This window comes from Drosophila persimilis, unplaced genomic scaffold, assembly GCF_003286085.1.
Source record: "Drosophila persimilis strain 14011-0111.01,24,50 unplaced genomic scaffold, DperRS2 tig00000000-arrow-pilon, whole genome shotgun sequence".
Classification (NCBI taxonomy): Eukaryota; Metazoa; Arthropoda; class Insecta; order Diptera; family Drosophilidae; genus Drosophila; species Drosophila persimilis.
Genome location: NW_020825288.1, coordinates 6,794,961 through 6,818,923, shown reverse-complemented (window position 1 = coordinate 6,818,923; position 23,963 = coordinate 6,794,961). Strand labels below are relative to the sequence as shown.

At 45.4% G+C, this 23,963-nt stretch overlaps 4 protein-coding genes across 4 annotated transcripts; all 4 read left to right on the top strand.

Moving 5' to 3' along the window:
- Positions 1 to 6,249: 6,249 nt before the first annotated feature.
- LOC6587815 lies at positions 6,250 to 10,814 on the top strand. The gene is made up of 3 exons (XM_002012736.2): positions 6,250 to 6,380; positions 6,441 to 6,880; positions 6,942 to 10,814. The coding sequence occupies exons 1-3, from the start codon at positions 6,277 to 6,279 to the stop codon at positions 9,515 to 9,517; spliced, it is 3,120 nt and encodes a 1,039-aa protein (XP_002012772.2). The 5' UTR covers positions 6,250 to 6,276; the 3' UTR covers positions 9,518 to 10,814.
- Positions 10,815 to 11,091: 277 nt separating this feature from the next.
- LOC6587814 (fatty-acid amide hydrolase 2-B) lies at positions 11,092 to 13,418 on the top strand. Its single transcript, XM_002012734.2, has 6 exons — positions 11,092 to 11,435; positions 11,520 to 11,745; positions 11,801 to 12,312; positions 12,370 to 12,495; positions 12,554 to 12,826; positions 12,896 to 13,418. Exons 1-6 carry the CDS (start codon positions 11,265 to 11,267, stop codon positions 13,187 to 13,189), a joined length of 1,602 nt encoding a protein of 533 aa, XP_002012770.1. The 5' UTR covers positions 11,092 to 11,264; the 3' UTR covers positions 13,190 to 13,418.
- Positions 13,419 to 16,820: 3,402 nt separating this feature from the next.
- On the top strand, positions 16,821 to 18,970 carry LOC6587841 (fatty-acid amide hydrolase 2-A). The gene is made up of 4 exons (XM_026987200.1): positions 16,821 to 17,043; positions 17,117 to 17,551; positions 17,611 to 18,306; positions 18,376 to 18,970. Exons 1-4 carry the CDS (start codon positions 16,864 to 16,866, stop codon positions 18,664 to 18,666), a joined length of 1,602 nt encoding a protein of 533 aa, XP_026843001.1. The 5' UTR covers positions 16,821 to 16,863; the 3' UTR covers positions 18,667 to 18,970.
- A 534-nt stretch (positions 18,971 to 19,504) lies between these two features.
- Positions 19,505 to 22,939, top strand: LOC6587782 (importin-4). Its single transcript, XM_002012732.2, has 3 exons — positions 19,505 to 21,000; positions 21,059 to 22,127; positions 22,185 to 22,939. Exons 1-3 carry the CDS (start codon positions 19,526 to 19,528, stop codon positions 22,839 to 22,841), a joined length of 3,201 nt encoding a protein of 1,066 aa, XP_002012768.2. The 5' UTR covers positions 19,505 to 19,525; the 3' UTR covers positions 22,842 to 22,939.
- The last annotated feature ends 1,024 nt before the right edge of the window (positions 22,940 to 23,963 follow it).

Genomic DNA, 23,963 nt, shown 5'->3' with positions numbered 1-23,963 from the left:
AGCTGTTTGCCGCTTCAAAATGGTTGTCCAGCAGAGGCCCCTGAACGGAAAGTACGGGGGGGATGGGGTTGACGGCCGAGGGCTGAGGGCTGAGGCATGCCACACGCAAAAATTTCTAAGGGCGATGGGTTTTGTCTGGGGTGGTGTGGTAAGCCTTTAAGACCTGTTAATTGAGTGCTTATCGATTAACAAAGCCTCAGTGTTAATTACACTAAGCAACAAAGACATTTCTGGAAATGAATAGTTAATAAATTAATTCTGATTCAATTTTAGGAACAATTTAAGAGTTTTGCACATACTCTGCTATAAATCTTTTAGAATAAAGAAATAAGAACAATTTAGACACTTTTCATAGCTTAACCTGTTATTGTGCTACCATTACATGATCTCTCTCTGAAACTTCCCATCTTCTTCCATTTTTTTTACAACACTTTGATACTAAACTTTTGAATAGTTGTTTTGTCATTCCAAACAAACGCATTTGTCAGCTCTGAGCCGGAAAACCTGCTGACTAGTGCAGGGAGAGTGCGACGGAGAGGGAGAGGAGATTCCAGCAAGGACGAACCTAGCACGCAGAATTATGTAGTAGCACAAAATACGAGTAAACGTATATAAAAAAAGAACGACGCTTATAAAAGCATAAAATATGAGCACGTCTAGGAAAGGGCCAGGGCCAGGGCCGGGGACCAGGACCAGGGCCCGGGAGGCTGCCCCAGCAGGACAGCATAATTAAAGTCGTTGACAAGGCAGGAAGAACTTTAGACGTTGCGGACCCTCTCCCTCCCTCCCCCCGCACCAGCAGTCCACCTTCTACCACGCTGCGGCTCTGCATGATTAATGGCATTAATAAATTCTACACGGTAATTGTGTATTCCGAAAATGCCTCATAAAAGTCAACATTCAACCGGGCAGCTGCACATTGCGCATACGCAGCGCTGGTTGGGGCACAGGTAAAACATTCAATTAGTGCGACAGGCCGTGGCCGGGCGGCAGCATCATCAAAAACGCATCAAGCTCATTAGGAGGAGGTTACACAGTAGGCGGCAGGTGAAGGGGGCATGACCAAGGAGGAGGCATTTGCTCTGTCATTTTATGGTTGCTGCTGCCACACGGAAGTAGCCTGCTGCCACTGTTGCCAGTGACACTGGCAGTGTCTTTGCTAGCGCTGCCATTGCCGTTGCCTTTTGCCGTTGCCTTTTGCCTGTGCCTTTTGTTTAAATTCCGTTTCGTTTTTCGCATGAAATGAGCTCTAAATGACAGAGAAAGGCAGGCTGGCACAAGGACAGGCAAATGCGACAAACTGTGCCAAGCAATTTTCAGCTCGAATCGTTGTGAGTGCCTCGCTCTGTATGTGTGTGTGTGTGTGTGGGGTCTCTATGTGTGGGGCAATTTGTTGCAAGTGTCGCCTCAAACGCATTTTGCAGTTGTTGCATTAAGCCAGAAGGCAACGCCTAACGATTACGGTATTATCATTGTCATAATCATAAAAACATATTGCAATGAGGCAAATTGAAGGAGAGGAAACAGAAATGAATATTAACCCAGTTGCTCAGTCAGAAGAGCCGCCACTGAGTCGACCTCTGAATACTCTCTCTCTCTCTGCAGTACATTAAGGACCTTCTCTGAGCGTCCTTTTCCCGCTTAGCAGCTGTCAACGGCAATGAAATTCTTTTGTTCCGCATTCCCCGAAGTTGTCAGCAAAACGAGCGGGCGGAAGGGGGGTTTAGGTACATAGTTGTATAATAGCGGAGTCCTAGAGCATAATCAACTTGTAAAACTTTTAATTACAAAACCCAGGGCCGCACTTCAGTTTTCCACTTCTCCACCGTAACCACTTCTCGGGAGGCAGCTTCTGTTTAATTCATCTAGATGAACGTTTCGCTTCTTTTTCGACTCCCAAGGAACTACTTGGCTCGCGCATTTTAATCAAAGTAAAATTTTAAATAAATATTAGAGACGCGCCCGACGTGATGAATAATTTTTGGGGGCCGCCGATTGTCTGCCGTCTCGCATGGGCAATTTCAATTTCAGCGACACGAAGTCGGAGTCAGTTCGGAGCTGGGACAGCCCCAGCAATGGGGCAGCGCAATGGCTGCATCAGACTTGTCCTTGACACGCCTGCTGCATGCCAAATGAAGGTTGGGGGCTGGTGGAAGACACCAAAAGACCGCAAATCGTTACCAGATACTGTTGCGCGTTTACTTTGCTCCTCGGCACTCACACAGGTACACACACACACACACACAGAGGCATGTATGAGTGTGCCGTGCACATGCAAATTTAACGAGAGCGCCAATGGCAAAAATTTCGCCCCAGGCCACTTAGCGTTGTCTTTTGTGGGCAACCACCACCCACCACCCATGCCACATGCCGCATGCTACAAACTCGGTACACACATGTAGACAGCCTCGTTTATTGCTGTGCAATCTGTTGTTGCTTTTATATCCGGCAGCCAGATAGCAAAAGCATAAAAAAAGCCACCAGGACCACAGCATCAACAAAATGCTAAACGACACTTGGTACGTGAAGTGTCGGAATGCCGCTGGAAGCCGGCAGCAAACTCTGACAACTCGCCGCTCGATTTGCTGTATGAGAGCAAACATCTTGGCATTAGACGGCGAGCCTCAGTGCATCTTCCCGAAGAGTGCAGTAAGCCAAGAAGATTGTGCGTTTAGCCGGTTTTAATGAGAAGCGCAGAGAAAGGCTTAACCAAAGCGGAAGTCTCCTGGAAAATGTCTTCCATTATAAGCGTGGAGAGTGGGGGCTTTTTTGATGTGGTGCCTGTGCTTCTTACAACTTAATACTCGTCGAGCCAGATAAGAAAGTATCCCCCCTAATTGGATGAAAATATCGCTTGAATGAGGCACTCATGAAATGAAAATATGGGAAAATACGTTGCGCAGCGAATGAATAACACCCTGAAAAATACAGCCTCTCTAGAGCTATGGCTAAAAATATTTCTTGAAGCAGAGGCAACCTCAATGTTTTGTAATTAAAACTTGCACAAGTTGATTATGTAGTACTCCCCGAGTCCCTCTGGTCTTTGTCCATTAGATGGAATGCTGTCAAATTCATATTCTGCCGCACAAAAGAATGCCATTGCCGTTGACAGTCTGTGACGCTCTAGAATGCCAGGAAAAATCAGACAAACCAGCATCATAATCCCAGGCATACCTTAACTAAGGAACGATGGGGTTGTGGTTGTGGCTGCTCCTGCTCCTGGTGCGGGGTGTGGATTGTGTGTGGGAGTCAAAGCTTTGGTGATGCGGATATTAGCGCATGATTGAAAACCGTCAACCAGATATTGCTGGGTCTTTGTGCCAGGGCCATGGGGCAATTAACCGAGACCCCACGATCGGATCAGCTTTGGGGGGACGGAACCCCCATGCCGGAGGATAGGTGCTCGAATCATGAGTGCCAATCAAATTTGCATTTGGCCTGGGCAAAGGAAAAGGATTGCCTGCCCCGACTTTCTATTATTTTTTCTGATGAATTTCGTAGCCCTTTTGTTGGCTTGATTAAATTACTTTTCATTATTTGCCAAATAAAAGCACCGAAAGGTAAGGCGCACCAGAGAGCGAGCACTCCATAAGGCAGCAGAGGGTGTGGGATCAGAGACAGGAGCAGAGGCAGGAGCTGGAGGCAAGGACAACGGCTGGCTTCCACATTTAATAAGTTTATTAAAAGCAAAAAAGCAACAATGGCACAGGAAAAGCGGGTTATTATGGCAACAAGCGAAAGGAGAAAAATGAAATTCTTATCTACTTGAGGGGCAAAACCATGGGCAGGGGTGGTTTGGAGACTCAAAATCACAATCCCCGTTTTTATCTCTCTCTCTGTCTCCCCGAAGCACACCTGGCTATGAGCGACATAATTGCTGATTTAAGGCGCTGCCTTGGTGGGGCAAAACCCCACTGTGTCGACCCACGCCCACCCATTGAGGCGAGCACATTGCTTACATATTTCACTTTCAGCGCAAACGCCAGGAATGCCGACAACTTTGAGGCAGAGCAAACAAAAACTGTGCTACGCCACAAAGCAAAACGCATGCCACACAGCCCCCCCCCCCCCCCCCCCCCTGGCTGTCTTGTGTCCTCCGTGTGGCAGTTTCGCTACTGCTTTAAGCCCAGGTCTGTCACATGGCCATGATGGAGGCCAGAATGCAGCACCCATGCGACAGCTCAATGTTTCCCCCCATCCAAGTCCACGCTTTGATCTACCTGCTGCTGCCGTGCGGTCATCTCTGGCTTCCGAGGAACAGCAACGGGGGCAAGCCGCCAGCATGGTGGTCAGCTAGACAAAGGCTTAAGGCCCTTAAGAGGGATTATTACTTCACAAGAATGTTGTTTCAGTGCGGTGCAGACTCCCAGGTGTATCCTCTGACAAGACAGTTATGGCAGATGTGGAAGCATAAAGGCGAGATGAAGCGATTGCAAGACAACAGGGAAATAATCGAACACTTATTGGACAACATTCAATAATGTATGGAGTTCCAGGGTTGTTATGGTTGTTAGAATGTCCATCAAATCAGTATCGTTCTCTCTTAGATATTCTTTTAATGTATGTAGATGGAAATCCAATTGAATGAGTAATCAACAAAGTTTTATTTTCAAAATTGAGTTATTCTTGGTAAGCCAGAGCCAAAAATAAATCAAATCCATATCTAAATATACCACCCATCAGAGGAAAGCTATCCAATTTGAAAGGCTACCATCTACACCTTTGGCTCGCCGCTTGAAAGCCTTTTTGATGGCCTTTATGGGAATATCAACCCACTTCAATATTTTGGGCACTTTCTGGTGAGAATTTCAAGCAATCAAAGCGCTTAACCCGCACACACAGGCACACACCCGGCATAGCCCTCAATTAGCATAGAAATTGGGGACTTGGTTTGATTTGGGTTTGGGAAGGACTTGAGAAGGATGGTGGCCAAGGAAGGGGATGAGCAGCACAAGGCCTGACAGCTGTCACCCAAGGATTGTCGCATGTGTTGACGGATTAAGGAAACAGCAACGGACAAGAACGGAGTGCATCCCTCCTGAGTGCAGAATAAGGACAGCTCAATGGCAATGTTTTGGGAATTAAATGAAAACAAATTGTCCCTCCTAATTCCATTTCCACTCAATCAACGTGATTTAAGGGCTTCCTAAGGGCATGCAACACTTGCAACAACGGCTAACTCGATTGTCTCTGGTGTAATTTTGCCTGCAAAAGAAAGCGAGCGGCGAGTGGCTGGATGTGGATGCTTCTGTCGAAGTTTGTCCTCCTATCGATTTGTTTGAAATTATATTTGGAAACTTGAAAACTCAATTTTACGCTGCCGCTGCCCCCCCAGCACCCTCCAGTTCCCACTCTGGGTCTTCTAACGTTGTTTGCAGCAACAATAACACGAAACAACTTTAGTGAGTTCCTTGGGCCAAATGCAACAGTCAAGAAGTTGGAGGGACGGACGGACGGAGGGACATTCTGGCCGGAGTGACCTCAGCGGAAGAAAGTTTTCGTTTCCTGTGAATATTTAGACTTAAATAAACGACAGCAAAGAAAAGATGGATGCCAGATCGAAGCATCAGATACCCTAACAAATAGATGGAATACCATGCTGATTGCAGAGGGTTTCGGGCAGAAAAGGATGGTATATTGTGAGGGCTTTGAACTCCGGGCTTTGTAGTCCGTATTCGGGGTAAAGAAAACTGCTATACCCTCTGAGAGTGTATCAAAAATGTCAAAGTGTAATCACAGAATACATGGAAAGAGCGAGAGCCAGAGACAGCGGCAGAGAAAGAAATGGTAGGAAGGGTACTTGAAAATCAAGTAGCTGAAGTGGAGCATAAGCAAATCATGCCGTAACATAATGAGGCCGAGTAGGATGGCGGCCAGGTAAGTGGCAGGCCGTCCGTAGGGGCAGACAGGAAGCGACTGCCACAAGCAAATTGCATTGGTTGCCAGCCGACCGACCTAGCGCCGGTTGCCAGTTAACGGTTGCAAAATTAGTTTAAACTTAGCGGAAGCAAAGATGGGTACCGAGACCGAGACCGAGACCAAGACCTGCTTTTGTTGCCTCTTACAGATGCTGCACCTGCTGCCGATTGGAGACAAGCCGTGGGAGTCCGAGGAGGCAATGTAAGCATTCCAAGAGCCAGTGACGACAGCACATTACGGAGGAATTACTTGAAATTCCCATCGAGAGCACAAAGGATCTTGGAGGGAGGAGTGCGCCGCGTGGAGTGGGGGACTGAAGAGCGGAGCGGAGAGGGGAGCGGAGAGAGGAGAGTGGAAATGCGCTCTCTAAACAAGTCGGTGGGCCTTCAGGGCGGAGAGGACGAGCTGGGCAATGCCACGGACTCCATATACACCATCAAATCCAAATGGATCACCGACTGGTAAGTCTCCAAACCCTGATTGCACACCCCTCTTCCAATATCATTATTTTGTTATCGCAGGAGCCTGAACAAGGAGCGCGACAAGCTGTGCAGCATCCTGTTCAAGCGGGTCCTAGACCATGCCGAGTGCAAGCGCCTCCTGGAGGCCACCAAGATCTATGGCGAGAGCACTGACTTCAGTTCGTGGTCGGCCAACGAGCAGCTGCAGTGGTATCGCAACTTCGATGTCAACGACACGAGCACGCTGGGCCTGAAGAACCACTCGGCGGGGAGTGGCACTGCCACGGACACGGACCTGAGCTCGGACAATGTCCTGGTGCCCGTGCTGCCGCCGTTCGCCCTCTGGCAGACGATCTTCATTGCCATCTGTCTGGCCATTTGCATCATTCTCACTGTGGGCGGCAACATCCTCGTCCTGCTGGCCTTCATCGTGGACAGGAATATCCGGCAGCCGAGTAACTACTTCATTGCCTCGCTAGCCGCCACGGATATGCTGATAGGTAAGGGCTCTCAAGGATATGGTTTTCTGATGATCATTCGGTTTCTCTCATCCGTCCACAGGAACCGTTTCGATGCCCTTCTATACGATCTATGTGCTGAAGGGCTACTGGGACCTGGGGCCAGTGCTCTGCGATCTGTGGCTGTCGGTGGACTACACGGTATGCCTGGTGTCCCAGTACACAGTGCTGCTGATCACCATCGATCGGTACTGTTCGGTGAAGATTGCGGCCAAGTACCGCAGCTGGCGGACCAGGACTCGTGTGATTTACATGGTGACTATCACGTGGATTATCCCGGCCCTTCTGTTCTTCATCTCGATCTTCGGTTGGGAGCACTTTACGGGTAAGCGCGACCTGTTGCCGGGCCAGTGCGCAGTGCAGTTCCTCAAGGACCCCATCTTCAACACGGCCCTGATCATTGGCTACTACTGGACCACGCTGATTGTGCTCTTCGTCCTTTACGCGGGCATCTACAAAACGGCCTACGACATGCAGAAACGGAGCGAGGCCAAGCAGCGCAAGATGCAGTCCATGGTGGCGCTCAGTGCCGGGGCCATGTCCGGAATGGCAGGACATGCGGCCGGCATCGGAGTCATCGAGGAGAAGATACTGAAGACAAAGGTGGAGTTGGCCGGCGGTCAGACGGATCTGGACAGTGCCAGTGCCGCCTGTACGACGGTCATCAAGCGTCTGAGCGGCTCCGGTCAGTCCAATCCTCTGGCCCAGGCCGCCGAGGAGGTGGAAAATATGACCCCGGAGCAGCGTCGCGCGTCTGCGGCCAAGATCGAGGAGGCGCGCAAGCGCGATGCGGTGGAGGCGGAGAAGAGCGAGCGTTCCAGCAGCCCGGCCTTCGACTCGGACGAGGAGTCGTCGGTGAACCAGGCCCAGCAGCTGATCACCCAGCAGAAGCTGAGCAACATGCGCAAGCGATCCTCCATCGGGCTGGTGTTCGGTGCCCAGGCCGCCCTGCTGGCCACCCGCGGCAAAGGTAACTTGCAAAAGAGCACCACCAACTCCAAGTCCATCGAGGCCATGCACTCCATGGGCGGTGGGCGATCGCCATCGCATCACCACCCGCATCACCACCACCCGACACACCAAACGAGTCTGCAGCGGGCCCAGAGCAAGGAAGAGGTGGGCATTGCTCGCCTTCATCATCAGCACCAGCAGCACCACAGCCACAGCCAGAACCCGAACCAGAACCAGAACCAGCACCACCAACTGGACCGACCCCCCAAGCGCACCTCCTGCTCCACTCTCTCCCAGATAGCGGAGCATGATCGCCTCATTGACTTCCAGGCCCAGGCCCAGGCCGCCGCTCAGTTCACCAACGATCCCCTGTCGCCCGTCGACCTGGCCCCCATTGAGGTGCCCAGCGAGGAGGTGCATCAGGGTCTGGTGCAGGCCATCTTGCCACCGCCTGATGCCTTCCAGTGTCCCACTCCCCTGTCTGACGACTACTCGGATCGTCCGTTTGGCAATAGCTCGGGCAACAGCGAGCTGGCCATGACCTATGACCTCATGACCAACAACTCCGAGCTGCGCTACATGGACGAGAGCTCTGCCATGCTGGCCACCATCACCACCACCAACAACACCTCCCCCAACGACACCATCAGCTGCTCCGTGAGACCAACGAATCCCGCCCTCCCACCGCCGCCACCCGCACGCAAGCATCCCCCAAAGGCTGATAACTCAACCAGCCAGAACCATAACCAAAATCAGAACCAGAACCAGAACAAGAACCAGAGTCCCAGCCAAAGCCAAAGCCTCAACCTAAGCCTAAGCCTGAACCACAGCCAGAACCAGAGTCAAAGTCAGGAGGCAGTTGCCATTGAAAAACGTCTTCTCGTCTCGTACACAGGCATCGAAGACTTTGCGAAAGTGCGGCGGGAGAGCTGCATCGAGGCCATCTGCCTGCTGGACGTGCCCAGTGGCAAACTTCTGGCGGATTGTCCGCATCGGAGGGCCTCCAGTCCCATGGAGACGAGCAGCAAAGATGCCATACTGTACTCGCCCATGCCGCCGGTTTCACCCAAGGTGAAGACCCAGCAGGCGCTGGCGACGGCGACGGGGACACCAACTCAGACTGCGGCCCCTCCTCCGGCCTTGGAGCGCATCGAGGAGCGTGAGACCTCCGACAGTAACACCAACAAGATGCCCTCCACCTCGGGCACCACCAGCAGCTCTGGCGGGGGTGGATTGGCTGGCGGCAGCAGACGAGATCGGGAGGAGGAGTCGCAGCAGAAGACGGATGGCATCTCGAATCGCGGCTCCAGCAAGCGGGCCTTCATCCACTCGATTGGCAAGCACTTCAAGAGCAAGAAGGCCCTACCCTTGGCGCTAGGTGGAGGCGGTAGACAGAAGTCCAAGTCCGAGAATCGTGCCCGCAAAGCGTTCCGCACGATCTCGTTCATCTTGGGCTGTTTTGTGGCCTGCTGGACGCCCTACCATGTGCTGGCCCTGGTCGAGGGATTCTGCCGGAATCCGCCGTGCACCAACGAGCATCTGTACATGTTCTCGTACTTCCTGTGCTATGCCAACAGTCCGATGAACCCCTTCTGCTACGCCCTGGCCAACCAGCAGTTCAAGAAGACCTTTACACGCATCCTCAAGGGGGATCTGCACATGACCTAAGATGGGATAGTCCCACATCCACATCCAATAATATGGTGAATCCACAGTATATATTCCAGGATCGGTTTGGCATTGCACTTCCCGTAAAGAGAAGACGGCCCAAAGCTCTCGTGAGCCCCGAGAGTTTTGAGCCCGAACCCCCTGCCGATACCCGAAAACCTCCCTAGGCCTATAAGATTTCTGTGTGCACGGGAAGTGCTCCGCTAAACCGAAATTTCCTGGATCCAATCAGACTGTGAACAACCGAAAATAAGTAGAAATATTAGAAAGAAAGACACTAATTGAATTATAAATTTAAACAGTGTTTTAGAAATGGAAAGAAAGCGAAGAAAGTTATCTGTAAGTAGCCAAAGGTGTGTGCTAGTTAGAATTGGGGGGACAGATATTTTCGGGGGGAAGGTATAGATCTAGGTCTAGGGTGGCACTAAGCTCGGGGCGAAATGTTTTAGACAATAAATATTTTAATGCTAAACCATACCATATAGAACTACAACAAATATATACATAATAATAATAATTATAATAATAGTAATAGTAATATTATACAGAACACACGAGACTAGAACCCACAAACATGATTACAGACACATATCCCCCCTCCTCAGATACAAATCTACAGAAAATATCAATGATAATCAGACATATGAATGATGTAACCAAGAAACCAAATAAAGTAGAGAGAAAGATGAAGAATTTAGCCTTAAAAGGGTTCTGTAACTTTGAATCCCAAAACGGTAATGCTTCGAAGACAAATTCCCTGGAATAACCACAGTTTTATGTTGTTTATACATTCTTTTACTACCAGAAGTTTTCTACAGCTTAACGAAGCATTGCCGTTCTAGGATTAAATGTATCGATGTCATGTTCAGTGTTCTATGGAGAAAGATAGTACGAGCAAACATACCCACGTAATTGTCTATTGAAATATGCTAAGCAAGTTTCCCAGATCGGCCAGAGAATGATACATACATACCTATATCTATCATACATATACATATACATATATAGCTGCATACATACATATACCTAAGCATACATACATAGATGTCAATTTTGGAGCAATACCAAGAAGAACAAGATATATTCATATACGTATAGACGTCTCTTTCGCGCCTTTACCAAGTTGCCTAACTGAGTTAACTCTCATTCTACGAATCATTCGCTGTCTCTCCTACAACTGTACTGTCTCCAAGTACCCTGTTATTTGTTATGATCGGGTTTATAGCCGTTTCAACTTTTTGTTTTGTTTAAAGAGTAGTTAATGTGCTAACAGTTTTTGCATTTGTTGAACTTTCCTTTAGCACGTAAGTGATAAGTGTAACAATAACTAAATGATTACTAATAAACATACAGAAATAAATGCATCTTTCATGACAAACCCCTCCACCCGGTTATTCATTTGGGAAATGATTCACTTCATTCATTCATTCCTCTGCATTTCTCTCCAGCCCTGTTCTGTTTTTCGAGTGAGTGCTGGAAAATGCCTGCTACTCTGAAACTAAACTCAAATTCAAATTCAGACAATGAAACAATGAAATTCGTTTCATTTTGAATCGACACGCGTAGTCCGCGATCCGTAGTCAATGCGTTCGGTGGTGTTCCAGAGCCGATCAAGCAGCCCCTACTCCACGTCCAGCTAGTCCACTTCCGTCACACCGTTCAAAGTTCTTCCGATTTGAATTCAGGCCACCTTCGGTGACCCCAGACCGCCCTCCCCCCTTCTTGTACATCGGAGTAATCGCTTGACATGGAGATCATCCTGCGACTGCTGGCCTTTGCGCTGAATGCCTTCGGCATGTTGGTGAACAAAATTCTGGATCTGGTGATGGTCCGCAGGCCTCCCAACTGTCCGCCCATCAGTGATCCCCTGCTGAACAGATCCGTCGTTGAGCTGGCCACCCAATTGCGTCGCGGCGAGGTTAGTCTCTGCTCCAATCGATCCAAACGTCATGCCCAGCAATCGCCACATTTGCATGCATTTGCATGTCATTTTCATCCCCAGATTAGTTCGGTTCAGTTGGTCAGTGCGTACATCGCACGTGTCCGAGAAGTGAATCCCTCCCTGAATGCCGTGGTCGATGAGCGCTTCAAGGCGGCCCTGACTGACGCACGGCTCGCCGATGACTTCATAGCCCGTGCCAGCACAGAGTTCGATCGGGTGGCCCTGTACACGCGATACCCGATCCTGGGTATCCCATTCACCGTCAAGGAATCGTGCGGCGTTAAGGGTAATCATTAAGGTAGGTTTGAAACCATTCCCAGCTGATTTCCCTATCCTTTTAGGCCTGTCCTATTCCGTGGGCAGCATTATCCGCAAGGACATGAAGGCCGCCAAGGATGGAGATGTGGTGGAGCTCCTCCGTGCCGCCGGCGGCATTCCGCTGCTCGTCTCCGCCACTCCCGAGTTCTGCATGAGCTTCGAGACGAGCACCGTGATCAATGGGCGCTGTCTAAATCCCTACGACATGCGTCGGACTTCGGCGGGCTCCTCCGGAGGCGAGGGAACGCTCAATGGCTGCGGTGCCACCACCTTTGGCGTTGGCTCTGACATTAGTGGCTCCATCCGTTTGCCCGCGTTGTTCTGTGGAGTTTTCGGGCACAAGCCGACGGGGGGCCTGACATCGGTCAAGGGTCACTTTCCCTACTCGCTGACGGACAAGAGTTTCCCCGACATGCTGCAGATTGGACCCATCACACGCTTTGCCCGCGACATGCCGCTGCTCCTCGAGATCATGGCGGGAGACAACAAGCACAAGCTGAAGATGGAAGAAACCGTGCCCCTTAAGGACATAAAGGTTATGACTCACCACCTAAGATCAAAGACATTTCTCTGATAGTCTTCTACTTCTTAGATCTACTATTCTTATGGCTATTCGGGCCTGAACTCTTTCACCCATCCCGTGGTGGACTTTGAGATCAAGATGGCCGTCACGAAAGCAGTGAAATGCTTTGAGAAAGCTGGCATCAACGCCAAAAAGGTCACCAAACTTCCAAACAGGTTATCGCCTTGATCTAATCTATAAATTACCCCAACAGATGGACTTCAGTTTCCTGAGTAACTCCTTGGAGATTGCCTTGGTGTCTCTGGTGGATCTGAAGGGCTTGCCCAGCATTGTGACACAGCGACCCGATCGTCCGCCCTCCATGCGCCTCTTGATCATGGAGTTCATGAACAGCCTCATCGGGCACTCGCTGTTCACCAAGGAGGCAATGTTCCTGGAGTTGATGCAACGCTTCAATGGACTTATGGCCTCTGGGAACATGCAAGAATACCGCGATGAAGTGAAAAAGATCAAAGAACACATAATTGTAAGTTGAAGTGAATCGAAACAATCCAAAATGTCCCTATACGATGGCTTGTGCACAAATCTTTCACAGCAACTTTTGGGCGATCGCGGTGTCCTGCTGCTGCCGACCTTCCACACGAGCGCGCTCTGCTTCCACACCTCCGTTCTTAATACGACGGGCATCGACAACATGTTGCTCTTCAATATCCTGGGTCTGCCGGCCACCCATGTGCCAATGGGCCTTAACCAGCGCGGCATGCCAATTGGCATCCAGGTGGTGGCGGCTCCCTACCAGGACAAGCTCTGTCTGCAGATTGCCGCCGAGCTTGAGGCCGTCTTCGAGGGCTGGGTGCCACCAGTGCCGCATGCAATTAATTCTAAGTGAAATTTCCAGTTAAGTTAAGGTTTGTGGTTTAGTTCATTTGATTGTTTAAAAGTTCAATGACGGATTGTTTAATATACTCGTACTCGAGCGGCCAGACGGCACTTGAAGTCGAAATGGTAATTGCTATCATTATCATTATCTTAACGATCTACCGTCATATAATTCATCACAATCATACGATTATAATTATTGCAACGAAATAAAAGACAAATTATGACCTTTTTCATTATTCTAATCGCTTCTGGTGTAATAAAAGTTAAGAGATATACCGTAAGCCAAGGTTAGGACAATTTTCTGGACTTTTCTTTAGATATTTGAGGAAAAACTTTTATCAATAACCATCTTTTTTCGCGGATATTATAGATAAAAGATGTCCACCATGCTAAAAAGCATTTAAATATATTCATTTCTGAGGATTCTTAATCCATAATGTCTGTCTAACATATTGAGAAATAATCAGGGCTACTTAATAGCTGTGCAAATAGGAAAACAAATTAGAAAAAATTTTCAAAATGGAACTTTTAGATCTCATTGACTACAGCAATGACTACATTAAAATTTGTTGTGCATACTTCTAAAATATCTTTTAAATATTCATCACATAGGCACAGGCTGGCAATTTAAAAGATCCAAAGGAGACATGTATTGAAATACGGAACGTTTTGAGTTTCGTCGGAGATTATTATTCTTTATTTTTATTGAATAACTATTGTTATAACTATTATTCTTGATTTTTATTGCATAACTATTATTATAATTGTTATGGATAACTATTATTATAATTGTTATTCTTGATTTTTATTTAATAACTATTATTATAATTGTTATTCTTGATTTTTACTGAATAACTATTATTATAATTGTTATTCTTGATTTTTACTGAATAACTATTATTATAATTGTTATTCTTGATTTTTATTGAATAACTATTATTATAATTGTTATTCTTGATTTTTACTGAATAACTATTATTATAATTGTTATTCTTGATTTTTATTGAATAACTATTATTATAATTGTTATGAATAACTATTATTATAATTGTTATTCTTGATTTTTATTGAATAACTATTATTATAATTGTTATGGATAACTATTATTATAATTGTTATGGATAACTATTATTATAATTGTTATTCTTGATTTTTATTGAATAACTATTATTATAATTGTTATGGATAACTATTATGATAATTGTTATTCTTGATTTTATTGAATAACTATTATTATAATTGTTATGGATAACTATTATTATAATTGTTATTCTTGATTTTTATTGAATAACTATTATTATAATTGTTATTCTTGATTTTTATTGAATAACTATTATTATAATTGTTATTCTTGATTTTTACTGAATAACTATTATTATAATTGTTATTCTTGATTTTTATTGAATAACTATTATTATAATTATTATGGATAACTATTATTATAATTGTTATGGATAACTATTATTATAATTGTTATTCTTGATTTTATTGAATAACTATTATTATAATTGTTATTCTTGATTTTTATTGAATAACTATTATTATAATTGTTATTCTTGATTTTTACTGAATAACTATTATTATAATTGTTATTCTTGATTTTTAATGAATAACTATTATTATAATTGTTATTCTTGATTTTTATTGAATAACTATTATTATAATTGTTATTCTTGATTTTTATTGTATAACTATTATTATAATTGTTATGAATAACTATTATTATAATTGTTATTCTTGATTTTTATTGAATAACTATTATTATAATTGTTATGGATAACTATTATTATAATTGTTATGGATAACTATTATTATAATTGTTATTCTTGATTTTTATTGAATAACTATTATTATAATTGTTATTCTTGATTTTTATTGAATAACTATTATTATAATTGTTATGGATAACTATTATTATAATTGTTATTCTTGATTTTTATTGAATAACTATTATTATAATTGTTATTCTTGATTTTTATTGAATAACTATTATTATAATTGTTATGAATAACTATTATTATAATTGTTATTCTTGATTTTTATTGAATAACTATTATTATAATTGTTATGGATAACTATTATTATAATTGTTATGGATAACTATTATTATAATTGTTATGGATAACTATTATTATAATTGTTATTCTTGATTTTTATTGAATAACTATTATTATAATTGTTATGGATAACTATTATTATAATTGTTATTCTTGATTTTTAATTCTTGATTTTTATTGAATAACTATTATTATAATTATTATTCTTGATTTTTACTGAATAACTATTATTATAATTGTTATTCTTGATTTTTATTGAATAACTATTATTATAATTGTTATGGATAACTATTATTATAATTGTTATGGATAACTATTATTATAATTGTTATGGATAACTATTATTATAATTGTTATTCTTGATTTTATTGAATAACTATTATTATAATTGTTATTCTTGATTTTTATTGAATAACTATTATTATAATTGTTATGGATAACTATTATTATAATTGTTATTCTTGATTTTTATTGAATAACTATTATTATAATTGTTATTCTTGATTTTTATTGAATAACTATTATTATAATTGTTATTCTTGATTTTTATTGAATAATTATTAATATAATTGTTATTCTTGATTTTTATTGAATAACTATTATTATAATTGTTATTCTTGATTTTTATTGAATAACTATTATTATAATTGTTATGAATAACTATTATTATAATTGTTATTCTTGATTTTTATTGTTTAATTATTAGTATAATTGTTATTCTTGATTTGTATTGAATAATTATATAGATATAAGATATAGAAGATAAAGTCATCCTCTACGATTCTGCGTTTTCTGTTTTCTCGTATTTTTGAAATTGTGGATGCTGCAGATTTTCGCCCTTTTTGGGGGCGGCAGTGGGCGGGGCAAGTTTTGAAATATACTTGTAACAGTGACATATCACAGAAGTCTGGATATAAAATGTCGTTGCTCTAGCTCTTGTAGTCTTTGAGCCCTAGCGCTGATAGGGATGGACAGACGGACGGACGGACAGACAGACAGACAGACAGGGCTCAATCGACTCGGCTATTGATGCTGATCAAGAATATACATATATACTTTATGGGGTCGGAAACGATTCCTTCTGGACGTTACACAAATCCATTTTCATCACAAATCTAATATACCCCAATTAATTATCATGATAATTATTTGATGCCACTTAAGAAGGGAGACAAAGGGAGGTAATAGCTTTCAGCTTTCAGCAATCAGATCAGCGTACAATGTACGCACCTGCCAGCTGATTCTGCCTGAAAAAAGCTCTCAGATCAGTTAAGCTTTCAGCTACAGTGTACGCGAGCCCTTATTATTATACACTTCTTAACACATAGATTACAAATTCGTATTCGTGACAGCTGGAAGCCGTGAGAGGTATTTTAGTAAACACAAGCCCACTCTCGCTCGCGTTTACCGCTTGCTTGTGATCGCTCGCACTCCCTCTCTTCCTGCCAGTCTGTTTCTACCTTTGTTGTTTGTCTCTCTCTTCTGTTTCTGCTTTTACTGCTGCCTCTGCTGACTATACATATATATGTGCAGTGTATGTGCTATACACGTTTTACACCGGAAAGTTTTGTGAATTCTCTTCCCCATATAATACCTCTCCATTCGCCATCGCGTGCGGGCTGAAATGGAATTATTTCTGCGTTTAATTGTGATTGCCGTTAAGGCAATCGCCCTGATAGTCGGACCGCTGCTGGACAGATTCTGGTACCCGCCGAAACCACGAAAAACCCTGTTGCCGCCCATAAGGAATCGCCTGCTTACGCTGAGCGTCCAGGAGCTGCGCAAACGTCTGCGTACGCGACAGGTGAGAGTCGATATGAAGGAAGAGAAATACAAATCAATATTTTGGTTCGACTTATAATCTATTGCTACTTCAGTTGACTTCCGTGGAACTCGTTAAGGCCTACATAGAACGGATAGAGGCGGTCAATCCTCATTTGAATGCTTTGGTCGAGTCTCGTTTTCCCGAAGCTCTGCAGGAAGCAGCGTCAGCTGATGACCTCATAGCCCGTTCGAACGATGTGGAGAAGCTGTTCAAAGATCGCCCCCTTCTGGGACTTCCCCTAACAGTGAAAGAATCTTGTGCCCTGGGCGGCATGACCTTTGCCGTGGGAAGTTTGGCCAGAAGGAATGTGAAAGCGCAGAACGATGGCGTCGCCGTGAAGCGCATTCGTTCTGCGGGAGCCATTCCATTGCTGGTCTCTGCCACGCCCGAGTACTGCTTCAGCATTGAGACGGACACCTTGCTCAATGGCCGCTGCCTCAATCCGTACGACTTTGAGCGCACACCCGGTGGCAGTTCTGGAGGTGAGGTGAGTAGTAACATTCCCCTCAACCCTATGTTGCGATGAACGAAAGAGTTTCCTTTCAGGGCTCCTTAAATGCCGCTGGCGCCTCCCTCTTCGGCATCGGCTCAGACATTGGCGGCTCCATTCGCATCCCGAGTCTATACTGCGGCATCTTTGGCCACAAGCCGTCCGGCGGAGTGGTATCCGTGGGCGGTCATTTCCCCAACTCGATCGCCGAGGATTTTGAGCAATATCTGGTGGAGGGACCCATCAGTCGCTTCGCCGTGGATCTACCTGATCTCCTCGAGGTGATGGCTGGCAGCGAGAAGGCAGCCACACTGCGCTTGAGGGAACCCTTCCAGTTAAGCCAACTGAAGATCCACTATGCCATGGGGTTCGAGGGCATCAACGGATGGATGCATCAGTCGGTGGAGGGGGAGATCCAAAACGCAATTCGCAAGGCTGTGGTGCACTTGAAAGCCCTCGGCCTGGATGTGCAACGCGCCAAGCTTCCAAACCTCGGCAACTCCATGGAGATGGCCCTGGCCGGGATTGCAGGCATGCACCAGATGGACTACCTGCTGGAGGCAGAGCCAACGGAGGGGTCGGGCAAAGTGCGCGAGACTCTGGGCGAACTGTTTCGCAGCATCCGCGGTCAGTCGAGTTACACAACCAACGCCCTGATCTTTGAGCTTATGCGCCGCTGCCAGGCGTTTGTGGGAAGACCTCAAATGGAACAATACCATGCGGAGTCCAGGGCGCTCATTGGAGAGTTCAGTGTAAGTGGCCAATTAGCGTGCACGCAATCTCCGATGATGTCTAATGCCAATTTGTATTCCAACATACAGACATTTCTAGGGGAGAACGGGGTTCTCCTATTCCCCACCATGAGCTCGCCGGCCGCCAGGCACAAGTGGATAGTTTTGCCGTTGTGGGGCATCGACTACACCCTGATCTTCAACGTTCTCGGCCTGCCGGTCACGCATGTGCCAGTCGGAGTTAATAAACAGGGCCTGCCTATAGGATTCTCCGTAATTGCGGCGCCCCATCAGGATCGTTTGTGTCTGCACCTGGCCGTGGAATTGGAGAGGGCCTTTGGCGGCTGGCAGCCACCCACTCCACACGAGTTTGATGATTAAATGAACGTTGAGAAAGAACTCTTTGAGTATCCATCGGAACACAGTTTCTGTCCCAATGGTGGATGAAATTAAACCAATAGCAATATATGCTGGAATATGGCATCTTCTCGTATTCCTGGGATCTCGCGTTATCAGGATATTTAGAGAGCCACATGGCTGTAATATGAAACAGGCAGTTAAAAAAAAACGCAAAAGTAAAATACATAATTCCAGTTTCAACCAGTTAAAACTATTAATTAAACTTAACAATAAAACATAGAGTACAGGGACGACTTTTCCTTAGGCGTTGCCAGTATAAAGAAAACGGGTTCTGTCGATTGAGACTTGAGTTAAGAGTTGAGATTGCAAAATCTGGCCAAATGTTCGCAGTGTCTGCTCGATTCTGCCACTGCAGTGGTGAATAAAAAGTAAATAAAAATTTCCCGCTAATTTGGTCGCAGGAATCAGCTGACTAATCAACTGACTTTGAAGCTTGATCAGAATGACAGGGTTGCATTTTTAGCAACAAAATGTATCGATTTTTTATATACGGATTCTTCTTTCAATATATTGAAATATAATTAATATTTGCTTCAAAAAAATTTTCGACTTTATGCCACTTATTTTGGAATTCCGCCCAGTGTGCGCTGCTTTAAAAACATTTTGCCGGTTTTCCTACACATCGAAAATCCTTGAAAGCACGGGGGTTTATATATGTTTTCATCGATAAAAATATAGGTGCTTTGGAAAAAAACGTCAGAAGCATATCGAGCATTTGGTCACATTCGAATAGTTTTTTCTAAAAAGTTGGTCGCACCACATTACGAAATTACAATTTATTATCCAAAAGTAAAATAAAATATATAGTTTCAAGTCAAGTATGGAGGCGGCATTGGTGGACATAATTGGCGGTATCATGTGCACAGATACAAGCCGAATCCACGAGTGCACTGAAGCTTTGGGCCAGGCGTTTAGGAATCCGCAGACCCTGACAGGGTTCTGCCAGATTCTGGTGTCGCCCCGAGAGGCACCAGTCCGCCAGCTCGCAGTTCTCCTGATGAATAAACGACTCCAGAAGCTGCATCACTGGCAGATGGTGGCGCCCGAACAGCAGGAGGAAATAAAGAGTTGCATGCTCCAGGCATTGATAGGAGAGGAGCAAAAGGGTGTAAGGAATGCGATTGGAAAGCTCATTGGAACTTTGGTGCGTCATGAGGCGGATAAGGAGGACTCGTGGTTGGCTGATTTGCTGGCACTCAGTTTTCAATTCTGCAACATGCCCGATCCAAAGAAGAGTGAGCTGGGGGCATCCATATTCTGTACGCTGACCGAGGCCGCCCCAGATCATTTTCTCAGCCGCATGCCGGCGGCCTTTGAACTCTTTTCCTGTGTACTGGTGGCAGCCCAGGCCAAAGGAGATATGGCCACAACCACTGTATCCAATATGATGATGGGAATGTGTTTCCTGGTTCCATTAGTTGACAGCCACACAGAGGAGACGCTGGAAAATACCGTGCCTCTGATGCTTTTTGCCCTGCAGGCATTTGCCCAAAAGGGAGTCGTGTCCGAATTCAATAACGGCTTTGACATGCTTGATTCCATGGTCGAGAATACCCCAAAATTGCTCAATAAGAATATACAGAACGTCGTTCAGTTCTGCCTGGAGATTTTGAGGAACAAGCAGTTCTATGCTCCCATCCGTATTGAGGTGGTGGACTTTGTTGGACGCGTAGTGAGCGTAAAGAAGCGGACAATCGTCAAACAGAAGCTGCTAGGGCCCATCCTGGTCGCCATCTTCGAGATGATCTGCAGTGTATTCGACAGCGAGGATGAAGAGGATGACTACCTCACGGGAACCTTCAATAGTCCCGGCAGCGCGGCCACCCAAGCCCTCGATAACATGGCTTTCGACCTATCCTCAGAGAAGCTTCTTCGAGCTCTTCTCCCAATTATCGAGCCATCTCTCCAGAGTCACGATCCACAGCGCCGTCGCGGCGCCTTCATGTGCATAGCCGTCATCTCCGAGGGTTGCTCGGAGTACATCAAACGGAACAATCTGGAAATATTGCTGAGCCTCATCATCCAGAGGGGCGTTATCGATCCGGATCCCCGCGTGCATAACGTGGCCTTCTTTGCCCTGGGACAGTTCACAGAGCATATGCAGCCCGAGATATCCACATTTGCACCGCAGATAATGCCCGTGGTGCTCGATTTCATCCATCAAGTGGTTGTGGAGGCGAAGATGACCCATTCGGTGGAGCCCAACAAGATAAATCGAATCTTCAATGCTCTGGCAGATTTATGTGATCACCTTGAAGATGAGATTTTACCACATTTGCCGGTGGTGATGGAATGGTAATTTATAGTTTCTATTGCCCATTGTGTTCATATAGTAATCTCAAATTATTCTCAGTCTCTTCGAGTGCATGGACCAAGAGAACCACGTGCACATTCGAAAGCTTGCCCTAATCAACATCTCAACGGTGGCCAGTGTATCGAAGACCAATTTCTCGCCGTACTTAAATCCGATTGTGCATATACTGACGCACTATCTGGTCTATGAATGCTCCGCGCCGCTCAATGCGCTGCGCATTGAGGCCATAGATACACTGGCTTCAATCGCCAGTTATGTGGGAAAAGAGAATTTTACTCATCTCGCTGATTGTACACTGCAGTTTTCTCTGACAATGCTGGATCAGGGTCCAGATGATCCTGACCTGAGGCGTGCCATCTACTCTTTGCTTTCCGGACTATCGTTCGTTTTGACTGATAATATGGATACTGCGTTCCCAAGGTTTGTGGAACGCATGATTCAGTCGGTGGCATCTACCGAATGTGACAATGAATCCAATAATCATAATGTGGGCGATGGTTCGGATGACTTGCAGGTGGAAAATGACTTTGTCCTTGAGAAGGAGGAGGCCACATTGGCCTTGAAGGATATTGCTCTGAATTCAAGCAAATCCTTTATGCCCTACCTTACGATGGCATTCGATGTGGTGCACAAAAATATTGATCATAACCAGGAAGTCATCCGCAAGGCATCCATCGACGCCCTCTGCGCATTTGTGATGGCCCTCGGCTATACGGCTGACATAGACGGCGTGAAGCTTGCATGCACCATCCTTGTGCCACAGTTTACTCACCTTATCAAGAAAGACGAGGAGCCGGACATAGTCTCTACAATACTGGAAAACCTCGGCGAGCTATTCAAGACCGTCAAGAAAGCGGCTTTGCCCTTGGCTCAACTGGCAGAGGATCTCGTTGGGGGCATCACAGATGTGCTACTCAGTAAAACGGCCTGTCAGTACAGTGAGCCCGTGGACGATGGCGAGGGCGATACGGACACCGAGGAGTGCGAGGACGATGAGATGGTTATTGAGAGTGCTGCCAATCTCGTGGTCACGATTAGCTACGCTCTCGACCCGGAGACATACTCAATGTATTTTGGACGACTGTACAAATTATTATTGACCCAACTGGTAAGCGTAAGATTTCGCTGGTGATCCGCAGATCTAAATAACCTTCCGTTTTTGCAGGAAAAGGCTAAGAAAAACGATGATCTAAATCAGCGTACTCTTGTTTACGGCGTCCTGTCCGAGTGCATCCGGCCGCTGGGCATCCGTGTGGTCACCTATTTCGATGACCTCTTGCCCGTGTTCCTAGAAGGCTCAACCGACTGCCAATCCAAGGCGCGTCATTGCTGCTTCTTCGGCCTGGGCGAACTCGTCTATAATGCTGAAGAAAATTCTTTTGGCTCGTTTTCAGTGATTTTGCAAGCTCTCTCCGATGCGATCGCCAGGGAGACTGATGCCTTTGCAGTGGATAATATCTGCGGGGCTCTGGCACGCCTGATTATAACCAATTGCAATATTGTGCCTCTAGGTTTCGTGCTGCCCGTTTTTATGCACAATCTGCCCCTCCGCAAGGACACCGAAGATTATGACATAGTGCTCATGGCTTTCCGCGTCCTCTACATGAATGCGCGTCCTAGTGTTGTCGATTTCATTGGCCAGATGGTGGCCGTCACCCTTAATGCGCTCGTGAATGGGAAACTAAGCGATAGCGAATCCACTGCCAGTGCTGTTTCCTTCGTGCAGGAACTAAAGGACGACTATCCGCACCATTTTAACAACGTGGTCAGCACGTGTAACAGTGCGGAGGCATTTGAAATTGTTCAGAATCTACTCAATTAGGCTGAAGCCAAATATGTCATATATGTGTAGCTGTTCGTATATAATTCTCTAATTAATTGTTACATGTTTCTAAATTTATAATTCTCATTAAATACTAGTAGAAGATATTATATTTTCACAGTTTCCTGTGTCGTGTCCCACCGTGCGTTCAGTGGCTCTGTGGCGAGCGCTGCGTTACTATCCTGAACTAAGAAATCCCGCTAGCCTGCGCGGAACGTTAGTTAATCGCTAATGCTAATGTTATACTGAATGGATAGTGGGCCAACCCAATTGAACAAACAGCAACAGCAGTAAAATAATTTGGATTACCAGGTATTCGAATAGCTTAGAGATATAGATTCTTTGAAATTCTTGAATTGATGCCAAAATATCGGCTGTCTGCCCAATGTGCAGTGGGCTGAATTGAATTTACATTTTACATTCTACACTGGCGCCCTCAACTTTAGTTCACATATCCAACAATCAGCGGCACTGTGCTAATGACATGTAAGGAACATGTAACATACATGTCGAATACGTGGAAACAATTAAATCTCCATTTTGTTCGCATTTTGGATCAACCTGATTCTGAAACTAATCAATCTTATGATACGCCGAACTAGATCAGAAAAGTTTTAAGTCTCCGATCAAACATTAACTAGATCAATCCATAAACTACCTTCGTGTAAATTAAGTTTAAGGAGAGACATGACACTTGCGGAAAAGAAGGCCTGCTATACCCAGAATATAACTGCAGGACGCCAGGCTGGACAAGGGCATATATGTATGTAGATGTCTGCATCAATCGCGATTTTCCATCCAACAAGCTGCCCCAAGTACTGACGTGTATTCTTATCGGCCACGCCTGCAATTGGCGATTCCCAGGCTTAGAGGCAGGTCCAAGGTGCAGAGCAAAAAGACCTCAACTTTAATATGAGTTCTATCATAATTCGACGCTTCAGACCATCAAATATTGATATTTATGGTCATTGGTACTTATGGATTTTTTATTCCTGTGCAAGCTTCTGGACAAATATGCCATACCCTTGCCAAGAGTATCATGCCTCTTTGATGCACATGAACACTTTGAGGTTCGACACCCGAAGGCAAGTCAATTTCTAAAAAGAATGCCACTTATTCACT